Consider the following 24,634-nt stretch of genomic DNA (forward strand, 5'->3'; position numbering starts at 1 on the left):
CAGGGGCCTGATATCCACTTACGAGGACATTATACTGCTACTGTTCTATCGAAATTTTAAACAAATATCCTCATATGTGGCTCTCATTTTTCTTAGAAACAAAAATCAGGTAAAAAAAAAAAAAAATCTGGTCATTCTTTGTTTTTACATTCATCGGGTCCCAATATGCCCAGATATCAAAGAGAAATCAAAAATGCATGCTGTGGAAGAGTTCGGGTCTTAGGAGGTTAATGAACAGAATTAATATGACTGTTGCCATAAAATAGTGAGTTTTAAAAACAAAATGAACACAGAGGTTAAATTTTGGTGAAATATCTTTATTTTACTCCATGTGATAAGCCTACACTTGTTGTCATTAACTCTCCTTTTTATACATAAGATAGTAATAGTACAGTATTCACACAAACATTGCTAAACACGAGTAGACATATTTCAAATGGACAGACACAATTCAGAATAGCACAAAGCTGAGTATTTAGTAATAGAAGAGCTGCTCATGTTAAAACGGTTGTTCGCGTTGCAATTTAAATACCTTAACTTTCAAATCCATTTTTTAAAAACGCTGGACATTTAAAAAAAAAAAAGCTACAGCAAACGATCAGTGTCTTTTGTTGTGCTATGGCTGGTTAGTTGGTTTGGGAGATGGTGTAGGCTTTAACTGTGACTGTAAATCAAGCAACAGACCACACCGGCAAAAAAACACCCCCCCCCCCAAACTCACTAGGCGTAAATGTCACCTGTAGGTGGCGCCTCAGCAAACACGCAAACAATAAATAAAATAAAACTTTAAAACATGCGTATCGGCATCTGTACTTTTGGTCACGCGTACAATGTTAGCTGTATGTCCAAGTTACAAAATAAATAAACCAACAGTCCTACACAGGCAATAGCAATACAGCAAAAGATATGGCAACTAACGTCTGCACTTTTTTTACAGCAAGGGTGTTAGTAAGCTTTAGCTGTATCTGAGGACATCTATCTACCAGCTCTACAAACAACTAGTGAAGCCATGAACCAGTCAGCAGGCTTCTCTGATATTTTACAATATTGTGGCTTGATTCAGTGCACAACGTTGGTGAACAAACAAGCAAGGCATCTGTGTTCTTATCCATGGAAATCCTGCGGGGTGAGCATGCTGCATGTTGTTGCAATAGTGTAATCAACACAACACAAATCGTCGATGAGATGGTGACCAAAGTGACAACTCTCCATCGACGTGGAAAAACTGATTTTCATAGTATTAGGGGACCATCTACTCAGAATGCCTCCTCAGACATGTTAGTACAGTGCAGAGCTCATTCAACAACATATAAACTTTTAGGTTAGTAGGCTTTCTAATTTGTTTGGGCTGGTTTCCCTTTTACAATGGATATCCATTTCCTTATTACACATCCTTCTGCAGTACTGTTAAATACAAATTTGTGTTAATCCGGTCCGCTTACACACTTGTATTTGGCAATGTAAGCTCGCAGACGTGTTAGGTATAAGTAGTTCCACTGACACAATGAAAAGGGTTTACTTGAGCCTAATGTGGTAATATAATGTTTTGCAATGATAACAGTTCACTGGTTGAGAGCCAGTCGTTACTTCCTCAAAATAAGACAAAGTCGACAAATGATAAGCCGTTTAGGAGACAGAACTCTCCATTTGAAACAAAAACAAAAGGATAGGCAGAGAACTCAACCTTGTAGAGTCATTTAAATAATCCCAAGCAGTTTTACTTTACAACAACAAGAGTAACAGCACTAAGATTCTAAACTGTGCAATAACTCAAGAGCAGTTAGCTATGTCAGTCTGCAATCCTATATAATGCCATGCAACTGGATGAAAATCTGAACATATCAATTAACTTATTCCTTGTTTTAAATGTTTACTTTTGAACCATTTTTTCCCCAAATAATTTGTTTCAATACAGTAATGCACATCCACACGGTTACTCTGAAAAGTCACTGAGTTGAAAAGGGAAAAAAAAGAAGAAAAAAAAAAAGACAGGTCCTCCATCCCGATGGCCGTGTGCCAAGGGTGGAGGAAAGTGGCCACTGAGAGACAAGCTGTTGGTGGGGAGGAGACAGGCTGGCAGGGGCTGAGGTGTACTAGCATGAGCAGCTGCTCTCAGTTACAGCCATCTCTGGCTGTTTCTCCAATTTGATGTCGATCACTGAAAGAAGTTAGTTAAGTAACACTTCACATGAATTGCAGATTTCACTTCTTTTTTTTTTTGTTTTTTGCAGTGCCTTTCATTCTCTGCATTCTTTCCAGTCAACTAAGTCGCAGTCAGTGCTAAGTTACAAATATTTTTAAAACTGTGGCATGACAAAAGGTATGGCAGCAATTTCTGCGCAAAAGCAACTCAAAAAGGATACTGTCCTCTTTGCTTTTCTCTGGTGTGCTATCCATCCCAGGCAATGCAGCAGCAACGCGTCGGAACAGCTGCAAAACAGTAAGAAAAATTAAACATTTGAAAGGAACAATTTGGTAAATAAAATGTAGTAGTTTAAGTAGCAAAAAACACAAGACAGTCCTGTGAAAAGAAAAACTCTCACAGGTCTTTACGCAGTCCTGTAAAAAACTAAGAGCTAATTTCTGTTGTACACTTGCTGATGTGCTTGGGATCGTTGTCCTGCTGAATGACCCAGTTTTAGTCTTTGGACAGATGGCCTCATATTTGATTCAAGAATAATTTGTTTACAGAGAAGTTCATGGTGGACTTGATGGCTCCAAGGTATCCTGGTCCTGTGGCTACAAGACAAGTCCAAGTCATCACCCCTCCACCACCATGCTTGACAGTTGGTACGGGGCGTTTGTTTTTCGCATAATGTGGCACAACGCTTTACGGCCAAATCTCTACACTTTGGTCCCATCTGCCCAAAGGACATTGCTCCACAGATTTAGCGGTTTGTTCTTATACAACTTTGCAAACTAAACTATGCTCCTTCTGGGAACCTTCAAAATAAGTCACCCCCCCAAAATGTCCTATCATATATCTTTCAGCATTGAACATGCTAACCAATGTCTAGAGTCTGACATGTAGCTCTTGAGTTTTTTCAGTTCATCTAAACATTGCACGGTCTGTCCCTTTAGTGGAAGACTGTGGCATTGTGTTAACACATTTCAATGTTCCAGACCTCACAGAGGTTCTCACATTTGCTGATCATCATTTCATCAAGTGCATTTCATAAGCAGCACCTGGCTGCTACTCAGCCTCTTTATTCCTATTGAAGCAGTAAGAGTGAAATTACTTTTTCACAGGACTGTACAGTACATTTTCTACAGATGTAGCAGGAAACTGTTTATACTCAAATCTCCAGAAATGTCTTTTTATTTACATGTTTACTTAAGGCCCCAACACTAAGGCACTCACACTGAAACAAAGCCCCTGGCATCCTAAAGAAGTGAGATATTTCAGTCTTGATGATAAATTTTTGATTCCAAACAGCCAAATACAGTCATACATTAGAGTTAGATAGATTATCATGGAAAGTACTGAAAATCTGGTAACAATACAGTTTATCATATTACCAAACCCTAGATGGTAGTCAATGGGCAGTATGTAATTAAATTATAGCTAGTTATCTCTAAATATTGCATTTCATTGAATAAACACAAGTGGTAGTCAAAGCAACGATACAGTCATCTGCTGAGAAAATCTATTATATTCATAGAAATGTTTTAGCAAATCAGACAGAGTACTGGGAAATAAAGGCAGTTGCAATAAACCTGCGCAGAGCAACTGCACTGAAAAGTCTGTGTGGAGAAAGCTACGACAGGTCATGATGAGCCACGAGGGGGGACAGAGTAGAATTAGCTCAACTACCCTGTGAAAACGGAATCGCTACCTGTTTGACATTGTAGCCAGTCTTTGCGCTGGTTTCAATGAACATGACATTCAGTTCCTTAGCTCTCTGCTCGCCCTCCTCCGTGGTGATCTGTCTGCTCCGGTAAAAGCAGAAGGATGGAGATGGCCGAACAGACAGATATGGAAAGAAACCGCAAAGAGGACAGGCCAGAAGAAAAGAGAAGAGATGGAGAGAAGGACAAAGAGAGCTCAGCAATGAATCTTGTTTGGAGTGAAGAAGAGAGTGGTTAGTTTATAAGGCGGACAGAGACAAAGGGACAGAGGCTGCTGTGCTGAGTAAAGACGAAACAGCATAAAATCCACTCCGAAGGTCAATGATTCATTCAACAGCCACACTCTAATCCATTAAATGATCGAAGACATGGAGGAGCTTCACACCCCAGATGTCACAGGCGGGCCTCCCTAACCTCTGAGACAGTATGAGCCTTGCTTGAAACGGGATAATTTGTCACCATTACACCTGCTCCTGCTGAACACCAACCTGTTTGACGTTATAGCCAGCCTTGGCACTGGTCTCTATGTACATCACATTGAGCTCACGAGCTTTCCTCTCTGCCGCCTCAACAGAAACTTGCCTGCCATGGTCCCGGGAAGGGTAAGGTGAGGGTGAAGGATGGAAGTGTGGTGTTTTTAGGGGAAAACACAAAAAAATATTCAAAATGACATGAAGAGAAAAAACGTAAGGCAAAAGAAAAAAAAAAGGCAAAACAGAAATATGATCAAAGTATAAATAAAAAAAAAAACCCAATATAAATAAAAGTATTTAAATAACTCATAGAAAGGCTGAAGTATGCAACATTACAAGGAAATAATAAAAGTAAAAACTGGATGAGATGCACTGAAGGGAAGTGGGATTCCAGGCTTTGGCAGAGTTTATGCTACACAAAGATACCTGTTTTGTAAATGCACTAGGATCCATTTATCAATCTTTGTAAATAGAACAAGAAAACAATCATTCGCGCTTATCTCACAACCATGTACCTTTTATCCGCTAAGTCTGTTTTGTTCCCGACGAGCATGATAATGACATCACTTCCTCTCTCTGTTCTAACATCATCAATCCACTTTGAGGTTTGCTGGAAAGAATTAAGATCTGCAAATGGGGTGAAAACAAGCAACAAAATACAAAATCATTATACACATCAGCCACATGTGCCCCAAAATACATGAAACATCTGTTACAATACATTCAGTTAAAAGCCTAGAGAAAAGCCTAATCTTATATAAGAAAAACCTGTAGTTATGTGTTAGTGAGCAGGAGTATTCAGAAGAAAAAGCTTGGAGAAGAAGTGTATTTTGTATTAGTGTACTAGCAGAAATAAAGAGCTTCCTTCCTATTACTCTAGAGCCCTACAGAATGGTTAGAGGACAGCCCTGACTCACTGGTGATGTCATAAACAACCACAGCAATGGTAGAGTCACGGATGTAGCTGGGAATTAGGCTACGAAAACGCTCCTGTCCAGCAGTGTCCCAAAGCTGGAGCCGGACCTGAGGATTGGAATTGCAGAAGAAGAAATTGACAAAAAAAAAAAAAAAGTCGAGATAAAGGGCAGCAAAGGGAAGGATGAGAATGTGGAGAACAGGACAGACATAAAAAGAATTGCAAGCCAAGCAGTAAAGAAGAGAATGACCTTTAAATGGAGGAATTGCGAAGAATCATTCAAATGCAGAAGGCTCAAAGATGACGGGTGTTATGCAAATGTGAAAGTAGGCCCTGCTGAATCATTATTTAGGCAGCTCTCACAGGATTTCTGCTCATGAAGTGACATCGGCAGACATCTTTTTCATTATTCTTCAAGTAAGACTTATAACTATTAGCATTTACACTCCCCTGGACACTGCTGGAGAAATGCTTTTGAATCACTACACCTAATACAAACAGTATCTGAAATATACCCTAACATGCTATCCAGCGGGTTTGCTAGGCTCATTGGTGCTTTTGATTTTGTTTTTTGCCCTTCCACATACTAAGTGAAGGACAAGGAGGAGAGGCAAAGCCACAATACCTACTGGCTATGTCATAAACCACCACAGCGGCGGCTGAGTCGCGGATGTAACTGGGGATGAGGCTGCGGAAACGCTCCTGTCCGGCTGTATCCCAGAGCTGCAGCCGGATCTGTGGCCAGCCACGAAACAAATGTGGGAACATGGGGGCAATTCATGATCCAGCCAGGGGATGGAAGGAAAACAAAATCTTGAAATAATGATGGGAACTAAAAACACGATCACATGTTCAACAAAATGAGTGAAAAAACAAAACAAAAAACTAGGATAATCTATAAACAATGTGGAATGGTGTGATAATAAGCAGAAGCATGCTTCTATGGCAGTTTTAATACCTGACCAGTTGGAATGATGTAAATTACAGTAACACACTGGGCTTACCGTGCGATCTTCCAGATACATAGTTTTTGACAAAAAGTCAATGCCAATTGTTGCCTGTAAAACAAACACTTCAATTAAACAGTGTTACCAGCAAGTTAAATGTATTACATACATTTAAAGAATCGTTACCTACATTATATGTTAAAAACATATTTTATTGACCTTTTTCATAACATAGCTAAAAAATGTCCAGAAAGAACAAAATTATCAAGTATTGTGATAGCGGTTTTGTGTGAAGATGCTTTAGATAGGAGTTCATCTGTAGCTGGACTTGACATAAACAGATGATAGTTCTTTCTTTTTCCTTCTGTCATGATTTTTGTACTTAAATCTGAGGCTGATGATTTAGTTAATTTGCCTTACATGTAGATTCTTATATCAGGAGTTTGTCATTTAAACTCTAAATGAGCCAAATAAAGATAAACTACTACTACTTCTACTGACATTTAGACTTGTCACACAGGTAGCGCTCATAATCTAATCAGTGGAATGCACTCACATGCTTCCTAACATCCGGAGTAAGTGATTTTTGTAGCAAGCCCTTTGTGTGTTGCAAACATTCTACTCTGGTTGACTGGTGAAACATAATGGTTTCGGCAATTTGAAGTAACCCGTTATTCATGTTTCGTTATACACTTCACAGAAGGTAAAACCTCAGGGGCTTAGCTAGCAAGCTGATCGCAAAAATGGACACTATATTTACCATATTTACAAGAATGTGAATAGACAGATTACTAAATGCAAATTCCCTATGCCAAATACAATTAAACTAAATGATCCCATAATTTCCTCAGGGATTAATAAAGTATTAATCAATTTTAAATCATGCTTTTTATTTGTTCTTGTTTCTAATGTCTCTGTAAAGCACTTTGAATCACCTTGTTGTTGAATTGTGCTATACAAATAAACTTGCCTTGCCTTGCCTATTGTTTTGTGTTAATTTTTTTTAATTGTCCAATTTATCCATCCATCCATTCGCTTCCGCTTGTCCTTTTCAGGGTCGCGGGGGGCGCTGGAGCCTATCCCAGCTGTCTAAATATTTACAAGTATCAGCTACTGACATGATAAATTGGTCTATTTTATTCTATTTTAACTGTCACATATGTTATTAGATGATCAGTCGCATTGAAACTGTTCGCTCGTTTTTTATTACACCTGTGCTTGTGGCAAAAATGTCAGTTTTCAGACAAAAATGACTACACAAATCCCTGTTATAACTTCTTTTTACCTGGTAAGTGTTGTCAAAACTGTCATACATAAACCTGGTGATGAGTGAGGTTTTCCCAACTGTACAGAAAAAACACAGTCACTTTAGTAACACAAGAGGTATTCCAGGTAATTCAAGCCTAAAACCACCACTCAAATGGTAAATTTAAAAATTATATAATTGTGTAATTAAGTCTGTATTCAATGAAGAGATAGAGAAGAAAAATGAGTCGGTGACATCACACGGTGAGTAAACTGCTATTACCACTGATGCAGTGTGGACGACTGAACTCTCACGCTGAGCTGGCAATATGGGTGGAGCCACAAAATCTGGAAAATTAAAATGTATTCGACCCCTGACAGCTGGCTCGTAATACCATACTGTATCAATTACACGACACAAACATTACTAACAACAAGCCACGTTTTGCAATGTCAGGGTCAGTCTCCGAACCTGAGCAAAAATAATGGCAATGAAGGAAAAAGGCCGACTGGTGCGAAACCACCGGTCGACGTGGCTTGTTCAAGATGCTGCAGCAGGAAGCTAACAGCCAAACAACTATACACCGACAAACAGACGGTTTAAATTAATTATTGAGATTTTCTGTTTGAAGCCTGTGATCTGTAACAGACTTAGAGCAACTATGTAAGTCTTTAAAGTGCGCAAGCGAGCGTCAACATTGACGTTTTAGCCCAATAGAGCTAACTAACTGCTAGCTACAAGCAGAAGTAACGTGCTAACAATGAACCTCCATCACAAACTAATGGGAGGAACAATGACAATGCCCATTGACTCATTTCGTTAATTTTTAATATGTGGATAAATCTTGAATACAGCTGCTACGACACAATAATTTGTCATATTCTTGCCCTCTTTTAAGGCACAAAACAAGCTAGTTTAGCGATCTATCTCAAGCTAATGGTAGCTATTCAATGACATCATCACCGGGGAGAAAAATCGGTAGGTTAATAATCTTTGTCATGCTCTAATATCCTTTGTTGACCTTGCAAAATTAACAGATTGTCCCGTATCATTCCTGGTCACTAATATACACTACATGACTGTACCATACCGTGCAATTTTAAGCTAACACCACAAAGCTAGTTAGCTGATCTTGCCAGTTCTCCCAACATTTCCTTTCATTTGACCAAATTAACGCTTCTCTAAGTACTTCGTGCCCATCTTACCACTCTGTTCGCCCAGAAAGACGAGCTTGAACTTTCGTAAGGGGTTGCCAAACTCTCCGCCGCCGGTCGTGGTTGACATTTTGTCAAAAAAAATAAACAGCTTACTAGCTGACTTGGCTAATGATGTGATGTCTAGACCAGAGAGGACCAAGCCGTGTATCCTTATCCTACACTAGCCAGCGCTATTGTTTTCTGAAACATACAGCAGTGGAAATAGCGCCTTCAAGTGGCAAACACAGAGAGACAACAAAAATGGCAAAGTTAAGAAAGGCCTTGCAATCAGGATTACCATTCTATTGCAATATTTGCAGGTTGAAAAATCTGCAGAAACAATAAATACATAATTTAAATGCATTTGTTTACAGGGAGCGTAAATGTTTACACAGGACATTTTACAACTGCAGGAAATTTTCTGTAATATATTCATTCAGTCAAATTAACTCGTGGAACCATGTTACTTTCATTTTTAACAATTATTTTAAATAAAATAATTTGTGTAGTTTATTTAAGCAAATATTTGAAAATAAAGAAAAAATAATAAATAGGATAAAATCCCAAAAAATAAATTCTGAATAAATTGCATGATGGGCAGTTGGGCAGAATAGATTTCAAATTAATATAAATGAAATCTTATGTGAAATTGAGCATTCAGTATGAGGGTGACTGTTTTCCACTTAATGGTCAACAGTTAGGTAAACAACTTTTTCAGCATTGGTAACAAGGCTGCATCAAGCTGACAAGTCATTTGATCTGTAGCAAACAGCAACTGAAATATCTAATAAAAAAGTTTATTATTTTATATATTTATTATTATTATTATATAAAGTGTCTTCCAGTTGTAGAATTAACCACAAAAAGGTCTTCCTGAATATTGTATCTCAATCAGAAAACATTTTATAGTGCAGCAGATAACTGAACATTGCTGCAAAATCATCCACAGGTGGTTAGGGGTACCAAAGTTGCAATAGTCTTTTTATGATTGCTTAGTTATATTCGTAACACGAGTTGGCCAATATAACAATGAAGGACAGTGCTGTCGTGCGGCAAGAGGATTCTAGGTCAGATTCCAAAGAAAGACATAAATGTGAAGTTAGGTTAAGCGTTGTTTCTAAAGTGGCTGTTGGTTTGATGGTAAATGGTTATCTGTTTCTCTTTGTTACCTAAAAAATCCTTTATGACAGGATGTGTGAGCATGATAGAGCTGAGCCATAGGCAAAGGAGTCTTCATGCATCAGATACATCTAATTCATTGAAATGCGTGGGAATAAATGGCATGGCACCAGATGAAAACAAAAAATGTAAAATTGTATTGTTTTTTGAAAGATAGTTTCTGTAACCCGCTGCACTATTATTGGGAGAAAGAACCACAAGAAGCAGAGAAACAGTTATATATTTTTTGGGTCACTATTTACAGACAAGTAGGCCATGTGAAATGTTACCGAAAGCTGGCTTGCTGCAACTTTTTGGAGCAGTGGTATAATAACTGGTTACACCCAGAAAAACTTTAACTGTGACTTAATCTAGCAAAAAATGATAGCTAACATAAACATAAAAATGTATCAGTTTGGTTAGTGTGGGGAAAAAAACCCCCTTCCAACACCAAAACAGATCATAAATATGAACAAAGAGAAGTTTGTACTTGAGAAAAATGGATTTATTGAGTTCTCTTAATTGTCTTAACAGAGTGTCACATTTGTGTTTTTAAAATAGCCACTCATTTCATCCATTCACCATTTTTCAACATGTAATTTCTAATGACATAAAAATAAAGATTACGTTAAATCAAGCTCTGCATCCTCATTACCAATGACACATATTGAAAGGTCTACTCTATTGTGGGACACATCTGTTGGATTCTAGTGCTATGATGTCACGCACGGAAATTTCACACAGACTTCTGACCCTCAGTAATTGAGTTCTCATAGTTATTTATAATAGAACTGAATATATACAGGGGAAATTTGAGCATTTGTGCTCTTCTTTGCTGATAATGAGTTCCTTTGTGTTCTGTGTTCTCTGCATGAGAGATGATTTTCCTTGACTGGCTGCTTCAACCATCCGTGGTGTTAACTGTGATATCGGACCTGTGGATAAAATGGACAGACAATGGACTGTGACTTTAACATTATTCAAGGTAACTTATGGAATATATCTCATCTAATTTTGTACAATCCAGTTTCCAAAAAAGCTGCAACATGAATGCAATGATTTGGAAGTTATTTAAATACTGTATTTAAAAAAAAACAGCATATCAAATGTTGAAAATTAGATACGTTTTGTGTTTGTAGAGAGAGAGTGGCAGGGGCATTTTCATCATTATTTTAGATCACATCTTTTTTTGTTTAGGGACACTGTTAATATTTGGGAGGCCTGATGGGAACAGTTGGTGTAATTTGAGAGCACAGTGTTTCCCAGTTCTTGTTTGATGTAGGACTTCAGCTTCTTTGCAGTCTGGGGTCTTTTTCATTTCATAACACACCAAATATTTTCATTTGGTGACAGAACGAGACTGCGAGCTAGTTAAGCACCTGGAGTATGTGCTTAATTTTTAGTATTGTTTTAGGAAATAAGCAAGACCTTATGTGAACTAGAAGCCATGGATATGTTGCTATGAAACCTACATATACATTTCAGCATTAGTGATGCCATCACAGATGTGCAAATTACACATGATACGTGCACCCCTCCCTTCTTCTCTGTGCTAATAACAAGCCGGTTGGTCCCTTTTCTAAGCCCAGATTATGCTTTTTGACCTTGTCTCTTGTATACAGAAATTTTTCTGGGCTTTTAAATCATTCAATAACATTATGTAGTTCTGTTAAACAAAAATTTATTCTTTAATTGTTGAACTCTTTCTTCACACAGTCTTTTACAGAATTGTAAACCCTCTCGCTCATCTTTGCTTTGCTGAAAGTGCCAGCCTCAGACGGGGTACTCGTTCTACAACCACTCAGTTATCTCATTTAACTTAAAACATTTTGAGTTTCAACATTTGATAAGTTGTCTTTGTAGAAGGGTTACATTTTTCAATACATACATTTTGTAGTGTCCCTTGGGTTTTTTTGTTTGTTTGTTTGTCTGGTTTGAAAATTGGGTAATGGATTACTTTGATTTGTGAATTTTTATACAGTATTGCAGGCCACCCCTTCTTTTCTATTTATAACATCTGCAATTTTTCAGACTCATACACTTTCAGCTATTGCCCAACTTTCAAATATCTGCATACATGCTGCTATTAATGTCTACTGGAGATCTTTTAATTATTGATCTTGGGGGTGGAGCAAGAGGATTCAAATTTCATTTTTCACACAGGATTGAAGGGTAAAACAGGACACTCGTTCAAGGGCCATCACTTCTGCGCTTTTGCAATTCATGCAATTTTCTATCCAAATACGGTAGTTCTTTAACATGTGTTTTATGTCATCATCTAATATTTTAGTGTGTAGGGATGTTATAGGAGGGGCAGTAACCCTTGAAGAAGTCAACACTGCACAACTCACTGTATCTGAGTTGACCTCACCTGAACTAAAGAGGCATTTAATCCAATTTGCTGTGGTTCATAAAACACATAATTGTTCATGAGAAACAAACATGAACATCATATACAATTATCACTGCCACAGGCGAATACACGTCTTTTTATAGAGACTATTTTATACTTTATACTTACACTTCTGCTCAGTACACAGTAATGGCACGCAGTAAAGGGGAGAGCATGGCATATAGATGACAGTAAGATCAGTTACAGAAAGCCACTGTCTACTTTTAGTGATATTTCAGGAAGTATTTTAATGGTAATTTAGCTGGCACTAGCAGTTTACAAAATACAGAACTCACCTGCAGGCTTTGGGGACATCAGTGTCACAGGAAGTTCCACGACAACATCACTAAACATTTTACAGATTAACATATACTCGTGAATAATTTGCATTCATTTACACAACTGGCAATAAATGAAGGAGAACTGATATTTACCATCCTGTCAAACCACCCAGCAAGCTATGGTCAGAGAGAAATGATAAAAGAATCCCTTAGTCTGCACAGTTTGGCACAAAAACAGGAAAGCGTTATGGGTTAGTGTTTTCTATTAAGCCTTACCCTCCACTCGAAACTGTAAGAGTGACCTTGACTTTGTAGGAGATAATAATTCCCTGCATCTCCTTCTCTCCTTGACTCCTGCAAGGAGATGGGAATAGTTTACGATTTAAACCTTGGGTATTTGGTTTAAGGTGCTATAAGTGGACGGCAGAATATATAGTGACAACATTGCTGCTCAAAAAGAGGATGAAGGCCCATCCTAGTTTCACCTAAAAGAGACCTAAAAGTCTTACAGCGTTGTGGATGCTAAGTTGGTGTCCTGATCTTTTAGACGTCCATCGACTGCAAGACCTCGCTTTTCTTTGTTGTTGGCAAGCAGGGGGGTTACTTGGAAGGACTTCTCAAATGTAGAGATGGCATTTACGGTCTCTCTGTGTTTAGAGGTGAAATAGAGGGAAAAAGAACTCACACTAGGTTAGTATTCATTATTTTCAGTTAATCTACTTAGGGCCTTTTTCATTTTAAGTAGCAATAAAATACAGACATATTGGAATATTGGTGTGTGTGTGTGTGTGTGTGTGTGTGTGTGTGTGTGTGTGTGGGGGGGGGGGGGGGGGGGGGGGTCGTTTATAGCCTCAGATTCACTGATAGCTACAGCACATAATGTACTTTTTAGATACATTAATTTGAACCAGAAATGACTCGAGTCCGGTTATTATTCGCCTTACCCAAACTCTTGAGCACAGACTTCCTTGACGTAAGTGTCAGATGAGTAGAGGACCACACTTGTGAGCTGGTTAACTTAACACAAAAATAGTTCATGTTAGAAGTATGAATTAAACTATATGCCTTGAAAATATTTCCCCCATCTCTTCAAACTATACAAACAAAATGATTCTGATCAGACATATTTGGGTCCTTACCTGAGATTTTGATTTTCTTCACAGTCTTGTTGGTTTCATTGTTGATTTGCACTTTAACGGTTATTGGATCTCCATGGTAATAAACCTGGAAAAGAGTGATTTTAAAACACAGTTTAGCAATTATTATGTAATATTTATAATGGTAAAAATGCATTTGGTATATTTTCAAGTACCTCTTTTTCAAGGGAAGCCTCCAAGTGCACTGGTTTGTCACTCATCATAAACTGCTTGGATAGATCAGCCTTGGCTCCGGCCTTGTTGTTAGCTGGGGCGAACTGTATTTTACGAATCATCAGACGACAAGTATCCCTAGAAGGAAATAAAAGGGAAGAGAATAACCCATGCATGGCCTTCATACACAGCTCAAAGACTGAAAGGTTTAAAATGACGCTGCACAAACATACTTTTTTTGAATGACTTCATCTGGATTGTCAGGTGCGTTGGCAATGTATGCTTTAATCTCAAAGTCCACACCGCAAGCCTACAACAAGGCGAAATCCAGATAAATTAATTTTTCCAAACATTTAACACAATGTGTAAGACTTAAAGAAAGCAAACAATAACACTGGATGGTAACTGTACCTTGCCGGAATCATTTAGCCCAGGCTGTAAGGAAACTGAGCATGGAAGATTTGGTGGCATCTGGAAAAAGAAGAAATGAGTCACATACATGAACGTTACACTTTAAAATGATTTTAAAATAAAAGCGGGGATATGATCTAAGGTTAATCAAAATACCTTGCATTGAAAATAATTTATTTGTTGTTACGCAAAGAGAAAGATTAAGGGTTTGGACCTGGAAGGAAAAGGCGTGCCCCTGCTCTCCAACTTTTTTCAAGAGGGATTCCATCATTGGGGATTTAGCTTCGCTGCCACCCGTAGGTGGATACACCTGAATGCGATGTAGCCAGATGTCCCTTCTGAAGGTCAGTCCGATGACATCCAAGTCATCACTTCCATAGCGGAAGGCACAAGCAAGATAGACATACACTGCAGTGGAAAAATGTGTTGTTTCAGTCTGTGTCAGTAAATCATCGCTTATAACTTTTATGATTTGCAGACTATAAAGTAAAATACCTTTTCTGTTGTTAAGACCAGAAGGATCCACTTTAACTACCCCTTCTGCAAATATGAGAAGAGTCAATCCACAGCCTTAGATCTTTCACAGAGATTCTTATAAGTTCATATATTCACATATATCAGGATGCAGTTTTGCCACGCACCAACTATTTCTACTGAATCCACATTGTCCACAAAGTCCCTTTTCCCCAAGTACAAGGCAATCTATATGAAATGAAGAAAAAGGAAAACGGTTACTCCTCCACAAGATTAAAAAAAATGTGGACGCTATTTCGGGAAGTTGGAATAGCAACATACAAATTGCACTCCTCCCTGTGCTCAAGGGGTGCCCTGTAATGATTATATTGTAGAAGCCACTTACAGTTCCATTCCCACTGGTCTTCTTAAATACTCTGGAAATGAAAAAAAAAGAAAAGAATCTGAATCTGAAGAGTATTTGAACCTGAAAGTCCTAAAAAAAAGGCCCTAAAACACATGCAGACAAAAACACAAGATGTTAAGTCTAAATGAGCAGTGACCCATAATTTCATTATTTTTGCTTGATTATAAATAATGAGCTCTTTCCCCCTATTTTCTAAGTTGTCTTCTATAACATATTTGTGCGCTTACAACTTTTCTAGTTTTTGTCCTGGATAACCTCCCACTTGCCATCAACTCCCTTGCTCCTCTCCTGTGAGGATGGATTAGTGATTAAAGTCGAATTGAACCTGCTGCTACAAATGTCTAATCTGAACGTAAGACGTGTGATTGGGTAAGCTGAGTAAACAAAGTTAAACATCATATAAAATATGAAAATGACATAGTTGGATCAATACTGGGTTAGGCAGGCTATTTTATGAAATAGCTGTTTATGCTACAAAACAAAAAGTAGTGGCAGAATTGGCAAATTTAACACCCAGATTTATCCCAAGATATGGAGAGTGCAAGAGTGCAATCCTTTTGTTCTGGGCGGATGTAGTAAACAAACAGGTAATCCTTGGTGGTGTTTGTCGCTTTCAAATGCCACATAATCCTTTTAATGCTTTTCCAATCCACAAAATCCATCTTAATAAGGATTTTTTCTTAAGTGTCTAAAAAGTATAAAATAAATCAGAATCAGAATCAGAAAGACTTAATTTATCCCCAAGGGGCAATTAAGAAGTTTTAATGTTGTTGCAGAAGCTACTTCTGTCACGATGTTACATCCAATCTACTATCCTTGTTTCTTCTAAATTAATTATCGCTTTCATCCCTCATGAACAACTTTTCGTGATTATAAAATAAATAATCAAAATTAATTAATTATTTAGAAATCATTCATATTTAACTGCATTAAACAGGTTGCCTAAAGTTCTTTTTGGATTTTATATTGAAAGTTTGATGGTTGATTTTTAACCTTTCTAAAACTGTCACAATATTAACATTGTTGATGAATAAGCCTTAAACCTTTCACACTCACTTGGACATGTCGATGGCAAAATTTTAGGTCCACTCTGCAAAAAACCCCAAAACACAATAAAGTCATAAATAGCTCAAAACACGAGATAGTAACAAAAGCTATAACTATTAGGTGCTTTGGTTATCTGTGTCAATTTTAGTTTATTATGCCGGTACAGTACACGCTAGAAAGCTCCTCATTGATGACACTATGGCAAACGACAGTCATGTTGTTCCCTATAACTTCTAATAGGAAAGGATCTTTCTGATTTTATGGTTAGTTTAAGATCATAATCATAATAAACAACATTCCTAATACCTAGCGTGACACAGACCATGCGCTCCTTGTTAACGGATATATAAATATTGATAAAAACTACATATTCCCATGTAATAATACCGTGATAAATTTCCAACAAATGCTGACTCTGTTCTGTGCAGTTACAGTGATCCGATACCTTCTTCATATACCTTCTTCATCTGATTCTATTATGCTGCAGGTCAGCAAGAAAAACGCTAACTTACCGTGCCCTCGGTTCTGACAGTGAGTCGTCTCTGCTGTGCTCTCTAATCCTTCACTGTTGATAGTTTAAGTGCCTGCCAATCACGGACTCCCTATTGCTTTTATACTATGACCTCCCAACCTTGAAACTCTCCTCTTAAGCTTACTGTCCTGAAGAAGGCTGTTTTGGAGAAAATCTGATTATTTCATTATACCACTACTGTTTTAACCTACAGCATGTTTAAAAATAATACTGTGCACGTAATTTCAACATAAAAGATAACGATAGGAGCCTTGGCATTAGTACAGCATGTAATGCAGAAAAACTTTTCATTTTATGTATTGATTTGAGCTTTTTTAAGAAGTAAATGTATGCATGAATAAAACTGGGAATTTGATACTTTGCAGGTATGGTGCAATAATATAGTTTAGTAACAAAATTTTCATGAATTCTTTGCTCTCAAGCTTCAGATGGTCTTAAAATACTAATTAAGACTTGCTAAGCTGTAAAGAATGCCTTGTGAATGGACTAAATGTTCAAGGACTCCTTTTCTTATAGCTTAAACTAGAGTAGAGTGGTATTAGTAGGATTTTAGCAGGTCGACAGATGGCTCCTCCACCAAGCCTTGCCCAATCTGTGCACATAGGAGGTTTACATAATCCAAGTGACTTAATGTTGCACAAGGAACACGGCCTTACAGCTAGCATCAGTCTGATTACAAAATCATCCTGGCAGTTCTACTGTTTAGCTATGAGCATGGTTGATTGAGCAACTTAATGATAAGCACGAGTATATTGTGATGTCATGCCAATTTTGGATCCTATTTGAAGTATGAAAACTGAAGCAGAATTTGTGGCTATGCCATGATTCCGTGGTTTGGAATATTTGGCTTTAAGTTAATGAGGATCTGTTAGTTTGGGCTCTATGAAACTGGTCTACTTGAACTGTAGGCATTTGTTTGACCTGCCTTTAATGTCTGCCAAAGCACCAGCATTTATTAGCAGTGACCTTTAGCAGATCAAACATCTTTTCTTTAGCCTGAAGTAGTTAATTGATAAATAAGCGAGCTGGATGGATTGTCACACCTTGGCAGTCAAGAATAATGAATGAGATGGGTGTATGTGTGTGTTGGCCTCTCTGCAACTGTTATACAGGTACAAGGTTTGAGATCTCTTTAAAGCTGTCCTTGCAAGACAGCACTGGTGTGAAAAACAGCACCGGATCACCAGGTAGGTGTTAAATCTCTTTAATAGGTTAAAGCTGTCCTGATCATTCCACTATAGTGCAGTATAGAAAACAATCAGCTTCACTTCAATGTTTTCTGTGATTCTAATAAAGCAGTAAGATCTTGCACAGCTTAAGGGATTGAAAAGCAAGCTTCCAATTGCTCTAATACACAAAAAGTTATCGTGAGAAAGTAAACAATTACTTTTGGAAGGTAGGGGATATACAGGAGCATCTTTATGTGGAACCTGGTGATTTTAACACCCTAGAATTGACAGTGCTCAGGTGTTTCCTTTGATGTCCTGCAGTTAAGAAAGGGATCCAAAATGCTTTAAGCTGTCAACTCAGTAACAATTTAGAAATAGAAGAAATATCAACAGACTCAAAGTCTCAGGACTCTTAGTAATACGGGGATGTCAGTAAACTTTGACTCAGGAAGAAGGGAATACTATGCTAACTAAGAACTGTCTCAGAAATCGGTAAATTGTGAGTGGACTTGGGTTCAGAAACTGTTCTTGTGTCGATTGAAAATGAGGCAAAGAGATGTAGGGATGTAGCTGTCTGAGGATGGGACCTAGGTTTGGGCATCATCCATCTTTTCGAAACAGATGAGGTGTTAGTCGACCCAGAAAAATAACAGTAGTCGGCCAAGGAACAGGTGATGTTTCAGCTGAGGCATGAATAGATCAAATGTCGACCCAAGAGCAGAAGAAGAGCAGGAGAGGTGTTGACAGGTCTTGCACACTCAGAAAAAAAGAAGGGTGCCAGATGACTCAAGAGCTAAATTGGTTTTAAGTGACCCAGGAGGCTAAGAGATATCACCAAGGCTGCTGGGCATACGTGAAGAACACCAGCATGTCCCCTTCCCAAAAAAGGTGAAATCAGTTAGGCAATTAGCTAACTGTGAAAGTTGACATTTTTACTGGCTAGCAAACAGCAGTCTAGGCTGAGCAAGCAAGCTAAAAGTCGACTGGCTGGCCTCTAGTCTGGGTAGCTATTGGCTTGGGCCTAACATACTCTGGGGTCCAGCAGAAATCTAGATTGTGACCCTTGATATCATTGAGAGCCTTCATGACAAAATTAAAAGTGGAATAGAAAGTTAAAACTTAAAACATGAGACAAATTATTATTATTTTTTTTTAAAAAAGATGGAAAACATGGACGCAAAAGTGGTACAAACACACTCTCCAAAATACCCAAAATGCTAACTTTAACAAATTTAACTACATCTAAATTATAAGTCTAATTTTAAGTGTTAAATGTAATGAAATCTGTTGATTTGAACTTTACTTGATTGCTATACTTTCAGTTTATAGCAAGTACATTTCCTTAATGATTAATATTTCAAATAAAAAAAAACTTTGATATAATATATTTCAATTACATTTCACTCAAAATTACTGCTTCATGTTTATTGAGAGGGAAGAATTTTTTTCTTTAGGGCTTGTGTTTCTAAAGGCACCACAGTGACTAGCTTTATAATAGTTTATGTTCATACACCATTTTAAGTCTCTCTCGGTTTGTTTATTTTATTTTATTTTTTTAAACCTTTGGTTGTGTGATGTCACATACGTCCACATAAGCCCCTTATAGCTAATCTGGTGACAATTTAGGCAAGCACTTTATATAGACAGTCAGTATTGTCTCTCAAAGGGATTGCTGACTTGTCCCATTGTATTACAGCACCATGGTATTAACTACCTCTTAGCAACACAGTCTTCATCATGGTGCTAAATTTAGACAGACTTGCAGTGTTTGTTGCTAACAGTAACTCCATTAGTTCAGATGCTGAGCCAATTACATCAATTTCCAACAGTGTGAGATGCTGTCGGTGTAACCTTGAGCAAAAATTTATTGGTGCACATCATTACAATTAACATCACCGATTTTAATTATTTACACATACTGTGAACTCGTCATGTCAGGTAGGCTGACCTGTTGGCCTTATGCCACTTGTACTCCGTGCCTCCTGTGTGACCTTTAACCATGGTATTTTTAGCAGCTGCTGCTCATTAACTTAACTGAAAAGATGCTGTAACTTGAAGTGGTTGTGGCATTAGTTAGAAAGATCGCTGCTAAGATGCCTAATCATCCAAAAGGAGAGCAATTATTTGTCAACGATTTGTGATTTATAATGTGCCTTATTGGGGATTGTGTTTATTCTTAAAGTCAATCAGTCTAACAGCTATACTTTACACTGGTAGCAGTTTACATTTTTGTAAGGGCAGTTTAATTCATCCTATAGTGGAGATGATTTAGGAATACTGAGTATGTTTTTTATCAAGCTCAACTCTTGCCATTACTTGTCGTATTATTTTACAAAATATTTTGTATTTTGACTGTTATATTATTGATCCATGCAACTCTAAAGCTCATCAAGCATCTTTACCATACAGACAGACAGGGTTTCTGATTCAAGGTAAAGAGAAGGATAAAAGTCAGTTTCAAAAGCTGATTTGACTGCCAGCATTGGCAAATGAGAGCGAGCAGATGACTCTTGGAGTACATTTGCCCGTCTCTGTCTGTTTCAGTATCCTGCCCAGTCCTTGCCTTACATAAGCACAACATTTGAAAGAACTGGATAGAGTAACAGATGTGACAGAAACCAATTACCATTGCACAACAATTGTGGTTTGTTAGAATGTTATATACAAAAATCTATGACTAAACAAAGAGATTTTAGCAGGAATAATATTGAACTTGTCAGTGTTTATCATAACTTTGATTCTGGTGAAGAGCTCTTCTGGTCACTAACTTCCAGTGAATCCACCTACTCTCTCTCTCTTTGAAAAACTTAAACTAAAACTTGAGAAATTGAGCATGGCATTTGTTTAAGTTGCTGCGCTCAGTCTGCGCTCAGTCTGGCAGCTCACTGCTAGCCCACACCAGCTGATGGCTTAGCCGATACACCGCTCTAACCTTCAACTGGAAAACCGCATATATGACACACGTACTCTTTCTTCTAGCCATATGTAAAGGCCACAAGGTGTGACATCCTTAAATTCATGAATATAAGAATAACAATCTGCTATCCTGACTGACATCCAAGAATCATGTAGTGATTCCTACCTAGTGATCTGACTCTGGGGTGGATACTGTCTCTTGAGTGGTTTTTGATTGACAACATCTGAACAACAACTGAAATGTTGTTGAAATATAATATATAGTCATTATGTTTCAAGAATTAAACATTTCATCTTATTTCATCTTATTGTCATCTTATTGTTATTAGAAAAGTGCTATGTAAGTACCAGTCAGTTTATCTTAATATCTGTTGGCCTGGCATAAAATAATGAACAGATTGCATCAGGGTGAATGATTTCTACTCACCCAGTCTGGCTTTTCTTGTAGCACAACCCACCACAGGAAGCAGAGCTTTTAGCTGCTCTGCTGCTGCTCTTGCCCTATGACAGCTGGGATAGGCTCCAGCGCCCCCCGCGACCCTGAAAGGATAAGCGGAAGCAAATGGATGGATGGATATTATTATTATTATTAAGGTTCGAAGTGTTTTAACAGTATTTGATAAATTACCCTTATTTTTATTTATTTATTTATTTATTTTACCATATGTATGATTTGTAATCACTTTGGATTTTCATCATCAGATGAACCATCAGATCATATTTTTAAAATACCAGCCAAACCAGCAATGACATTTCAGGCACAGTTATGTAATTGTCAATCATAATTACCAAAACTAAGATAATCACAAATGAATCCCTGGTAAACATTAGCGGGTGAATTAATTGTTTCCTTGTCACCTTGGGTGTGCTAGTTAGCATATAGTGCTTCAGCTTGGCTTTTATGGTCCAGTAATATGCTGTGTAAAGCACATGGTTATTCTAAAAAGAACTGATCACAGATTGAGAGTTAGGTAGATGCATCATCAGATTGGGATGTACTTGTGTCTATTTGTTTTATGGGCTCTGTGGTTGGTGGTCAGCACATTTCTGCTGAGTAGCAAGAGGCAGAACAGTAACAGCTTCCCACAGAGTTATTCGCTCCAGCTAATGTAGTGGGAGGAACGTAGGAGGGCTGAATAATGAGTGATGCTTTAGAAGGGCAAAAATAAGAATGTTAGGGATGATCATAACCATATGGACACAGCGTTTAGCTGGGAGTGAACGAGTGAGCAATAGAGGAAGGGAAGTGAAGGGAGGGTTAGAACAAGAAAGCGGGTTGGCTGACAGAAAGAAGGGGTGAAATGCTGGCCAGAATCTGAAATGTCTGAGGATAAGGATGCTGGCAAATGAGGAAGAAATTGAAGTTAAGCCAAAGAGCTCACCGATGAGGGGAGAGCTGTGCTTTCTGTTTAGAATTTGAGGGAAGACAAAAGGCAGGGGAAAGAAGAAGAAGAAAATAAATGGGGAGGAAATAACAAAAAGGAAGCAGCATTCTGTTTCACACTCCGGTGGTGAAGCTGAGGGCCTCACAAGAATTCTCCTGGCTATGTCCGCCATCTGGAATGTCGAGTCACTTCCTCTGTCTGCCCTGTGCTCTTATGGGGTTGTCCTCTGCCTCTGTGCTCCCTCCCTCTGCTCTGACAGCACTCTGAAGAACCGCTGGAGACCACGCCAGAGCAGACGGAACCTTTCTGACGAGACACACACAGCAGCACACTCTTCCAGCATGAAAGTAAATTTCCCAGAGTAGCCTACATCCAACCAAACAAACTCCAAATGGAATCTGAGCTTGGAAGAAGGAAAGGCAACTGCAGTGATCAGCTGAACTTTTGGAGGGTGTTCCTATTCCCTTATATGGCAACAGAGCTGGGAAATCATTTGAATTAGTCTGGTTTCTGTTGCATGCCTGTCTGGTTTTAGTGCTGACTGAGTTCCATCTGGTATGTTTCTGTCTTTGCTGCCTGCGTGTTTGCCTGGGAGTGTGTAAGTGCTGTGTGTGCAGCTTGATTTGTTTATTTTGCCATTCTTGGTTCTTCTTTTCCTGTTGTTTGCATGTGGGGCTTTTGTTTTGGGACAAGAGGAGGGCTTGTGTTTGTGGTTTAGCTAGAGGCTCCGTCATTGCCTGAGGGGTGGCTGTTTCATTCAGACTCTGCACTTCTCGCTGTTTTTCTTCTACCTCCTTCTCTCTCTTTCTCCCTCCCTCACTCTGTTATGATGGTCTGTGTTTGTTGGAGCAACACACCCACCTAGGTGCAGCAACTTGCGACCAAAAACTGTAACTAGGTCTTTCTCTACACAAGGATATTACCAGATAAATTGACTGAAGGCTGTTGCTGGAGTGGACTAACCTTGCGCTCAGCTGGATATTTCTTCTTTGTGACCTCAATTCAACAGGATATGTGACCCAGAAGAAAACAACAGGAACCCAGGAAGTGCTAGCTGATAGAATTTTCTTCTTTCTGACACTTTGGTCATGAAGAAGAGGATCATGGGAAAGGCTGAAACACTAAAGTAGACCACTCAGCACACTCAGTGGCTAATGACATAGGTGACAGAGCTCCAGTGCGGTGCTATCAGAGCAAGTGTGACAGTAAACCTATGTCATCACCTCATGTGGATTATTTTTATGATCATAACTCTCAACATTGTTTGCCATGGCTACGGCAGCATGGTATCACCGTGACATCAGCCGTGTGTATGCAGAGGACTTGTTGGCACGGGCAGGGAGGGATGGCAGCTACCTAGTGAGAGACAGTGAGTCTGTGCCAGGAGCCTATGCATTATGCCTGCTGTGAGTACACACACACACACACACACAATTTCACATACTTAGAGAGTGAGCCGTTTGCCTCTCATAATCGAACACAATTATCTTATGGACTATACTCTTTAGGCCATAGGTGTCAAACTCTGGCCCGCGGGCCAAATTTGGCCCGCAGCCTAATTACATTTGGCCCGCGAAGCCATACCAAATTACTATCAGAGCTGGCCTACTGGCTAATATATATATTGTTTAGTATTAAGCTTTGCTTGTTCCATATTCAGTTTTTCAGCAAAACGTGTTTGAGTCCATAAAAAAAGATTCATTCTTATATCTGGAGGAATAAATATATTTCAATAAATATTAATGTTAGCCCGCGACTTTGTTCCAGTTTTGAATTTTGGCCCACTGTGTATTTGAGTTTGACACCCCTGCTTTAGGCGGTATATTAATAACAAGCACATTTTAAATGTGAAGCCATTGATAGTAATGCTGTATCCCTCAGAACTTAGAAGGGAAAATGCAATAATAAGTGACCCTCTGTATTAATATTGCGAAATGTATTGGAAGAAAGTCTCATTTTATTTGTTTTAGCTCACTGAAAATATCAAATTTCTCATTTATTGTTCTGTTTTTACACAAAACCAGAAATAAGTACACCTACCCATGTAAGACATTTCGATTTTGGCACATAGACCTGGCAAATATTAAGCATTTAGCTCTACAGAATGTCGTCATTTGTAAATTGATTCAGCAGCTTTTCTCATCCTGTCATATCCATCACTTTCACCATCATCTGGCAGAAGGCAGTGAAGGAACATCTGTGGCTAAAAGTGCCTACACGCTGGGCAGACTTCACAAATACACACTCTCCAGACTAGTCAGATGGTATTGTCCAAGTAAAGTCCATCACAGGCTGTCTAACCCTAGCTCATTGCTCCCTGTTTCCCCACTTACCCCTCTTTCTTCCCTGGGGCCCCTGAAAGTGGGCAGGAGCTCCAGCGACCGCACTACGCTGACTGCTCATCAGCCAAAGCCAGATACATTCCTGAAAGCTGAGCCTGGCTGGTCACAGTGCTCCCACTTTCCCTTCATTCTTTTCTCAGTATCTCATTCACTCTTTGAAATTGCCCCCCTCCCCCCTTTTTGT

General features: G+C 38.6%; 3 protein-coding genes across 8 annotated transcripts in view; 1 reads left to right on the forward strand and 2 right to left on the reverse strand.

The window, feature by feature from the left end:
* Nucleotides 1-296: 296 nt before the first annotated feature.
* On the reverse strand, nt 297-8,837 carry rab41 (RAB41, member RAS oncogene family). Of its 5 annotated transcripts, none has more exons than XM_085432516.1 (8): nt 8,637-8,836; nt 7,471-7,529; nt 6,243-6,296; nt 5,868-5,973; nt 4,838-4,949; nt 4,338-4,431; nt 2,364-2,430; nt 297-2,158 (listed from the first exon to the last, which is right to left on the reverse strand). In XM_085432516.1, exons 1-8 carry the CDS (start codon nt 8,713-8,715, stop codon nt 2,094-2,096), a joined length of 636 nt encoding a protein of 211 aa, XP_085288642.1. In that variant the 5' UTR covers nt 8,716-8,836; the 3' UTR covers nt 297-2,093. The 5 variants fall into 5 exon arrangements, with proteins under 5 accessions (XP_085288642.1, XP_085288627.1, XP_085288633.1 ...); XM_085432501.1 differs by lacking the exon at nt 5,868-5,973 and adding an exon at nt 5,240-5,345 and having other exon boundaries at nt 8,637-8,835; XM_085432507.1 differs by lacking the exon at nt 4,338-4,431 and adding an exon at nt 3,837-3,930 and having other exon boundaries at nt 8,637-8,835.
* Nucleotides 8,838-10,705: 1,868 nt separating this feature from the next.
* inppl1b (inositol polyphosphate phosphatase-like 1b) overlaps nt 10,706-24,634 on the forward strand; it is a 28,626-nt gene continuing 14,697 nt past the window's right edge. For both annotated transcript variants that reach the window (XM_085432474.1, XM_085432479.1), the window contains exons 1-2: nt 10,706-10,770; nt 23,118-23,514. In XM_085432474.1, the coding sequence (XP_085288600.1) occupies nt 23,378-23,514 (137 nt within the window). In that variant the 5' untranslated portion in view covers nt 10,706-10,770; nt 23,118-23,377. The remainder of the gene's footprint in view (nt 10,771-23,117; nt 23,515-24,634) is intronic.
* arr3b (arrestin 3b, retinal (X-arrestin)) lies at nt 12,454-21,257 on the reverse strand. Its single transcript, XM_085432486.1, has 15 exons — nt 21,151-21,257; nt 16,116-16,149; nt 15,039-15,069; nt 14,821-14,881; nt 14,675-14,719; nt 14,394-14,587; nt 14,180-14,239; nt 14,002-14,078; nt 13,771-13,906; nt 13,598-13,682; nt 13,403-13,475; nt 12,968-13,105; nt 12,735-12,812; nt 12,612-12,635; nt 12,454-12,523 (listed from the first exon to the last, which is right to left on the reverse strand). Exons 2-15 carry the CDS (start codon nt 16,121-16,123, stop codon nt 12,454-12,456), a joined length of 1,080 nt encoding a protein of 359 aa, XP_085288612.1. The 5' UTR covers nt 16,124-16,149; nt 21,151-21,257.

This window comes from Copadichromis virginalis, linkage group LG2 (assembly GCF_057382275.1).
Source record: "Copadichromis virginalis isolate Kocher_CV1m ecotype Utaka linkage group LG2, C_Virginalis_male_GT1.1, whole genome shotgun sequence".
In the NCBI taxonomy this organism is placed as follows: Eukaryota; Metazoa; Chordata; class Actinopteri; order Cichliformes; family Cichlidae; genus Copadichromis; species Copadichromis virginalis.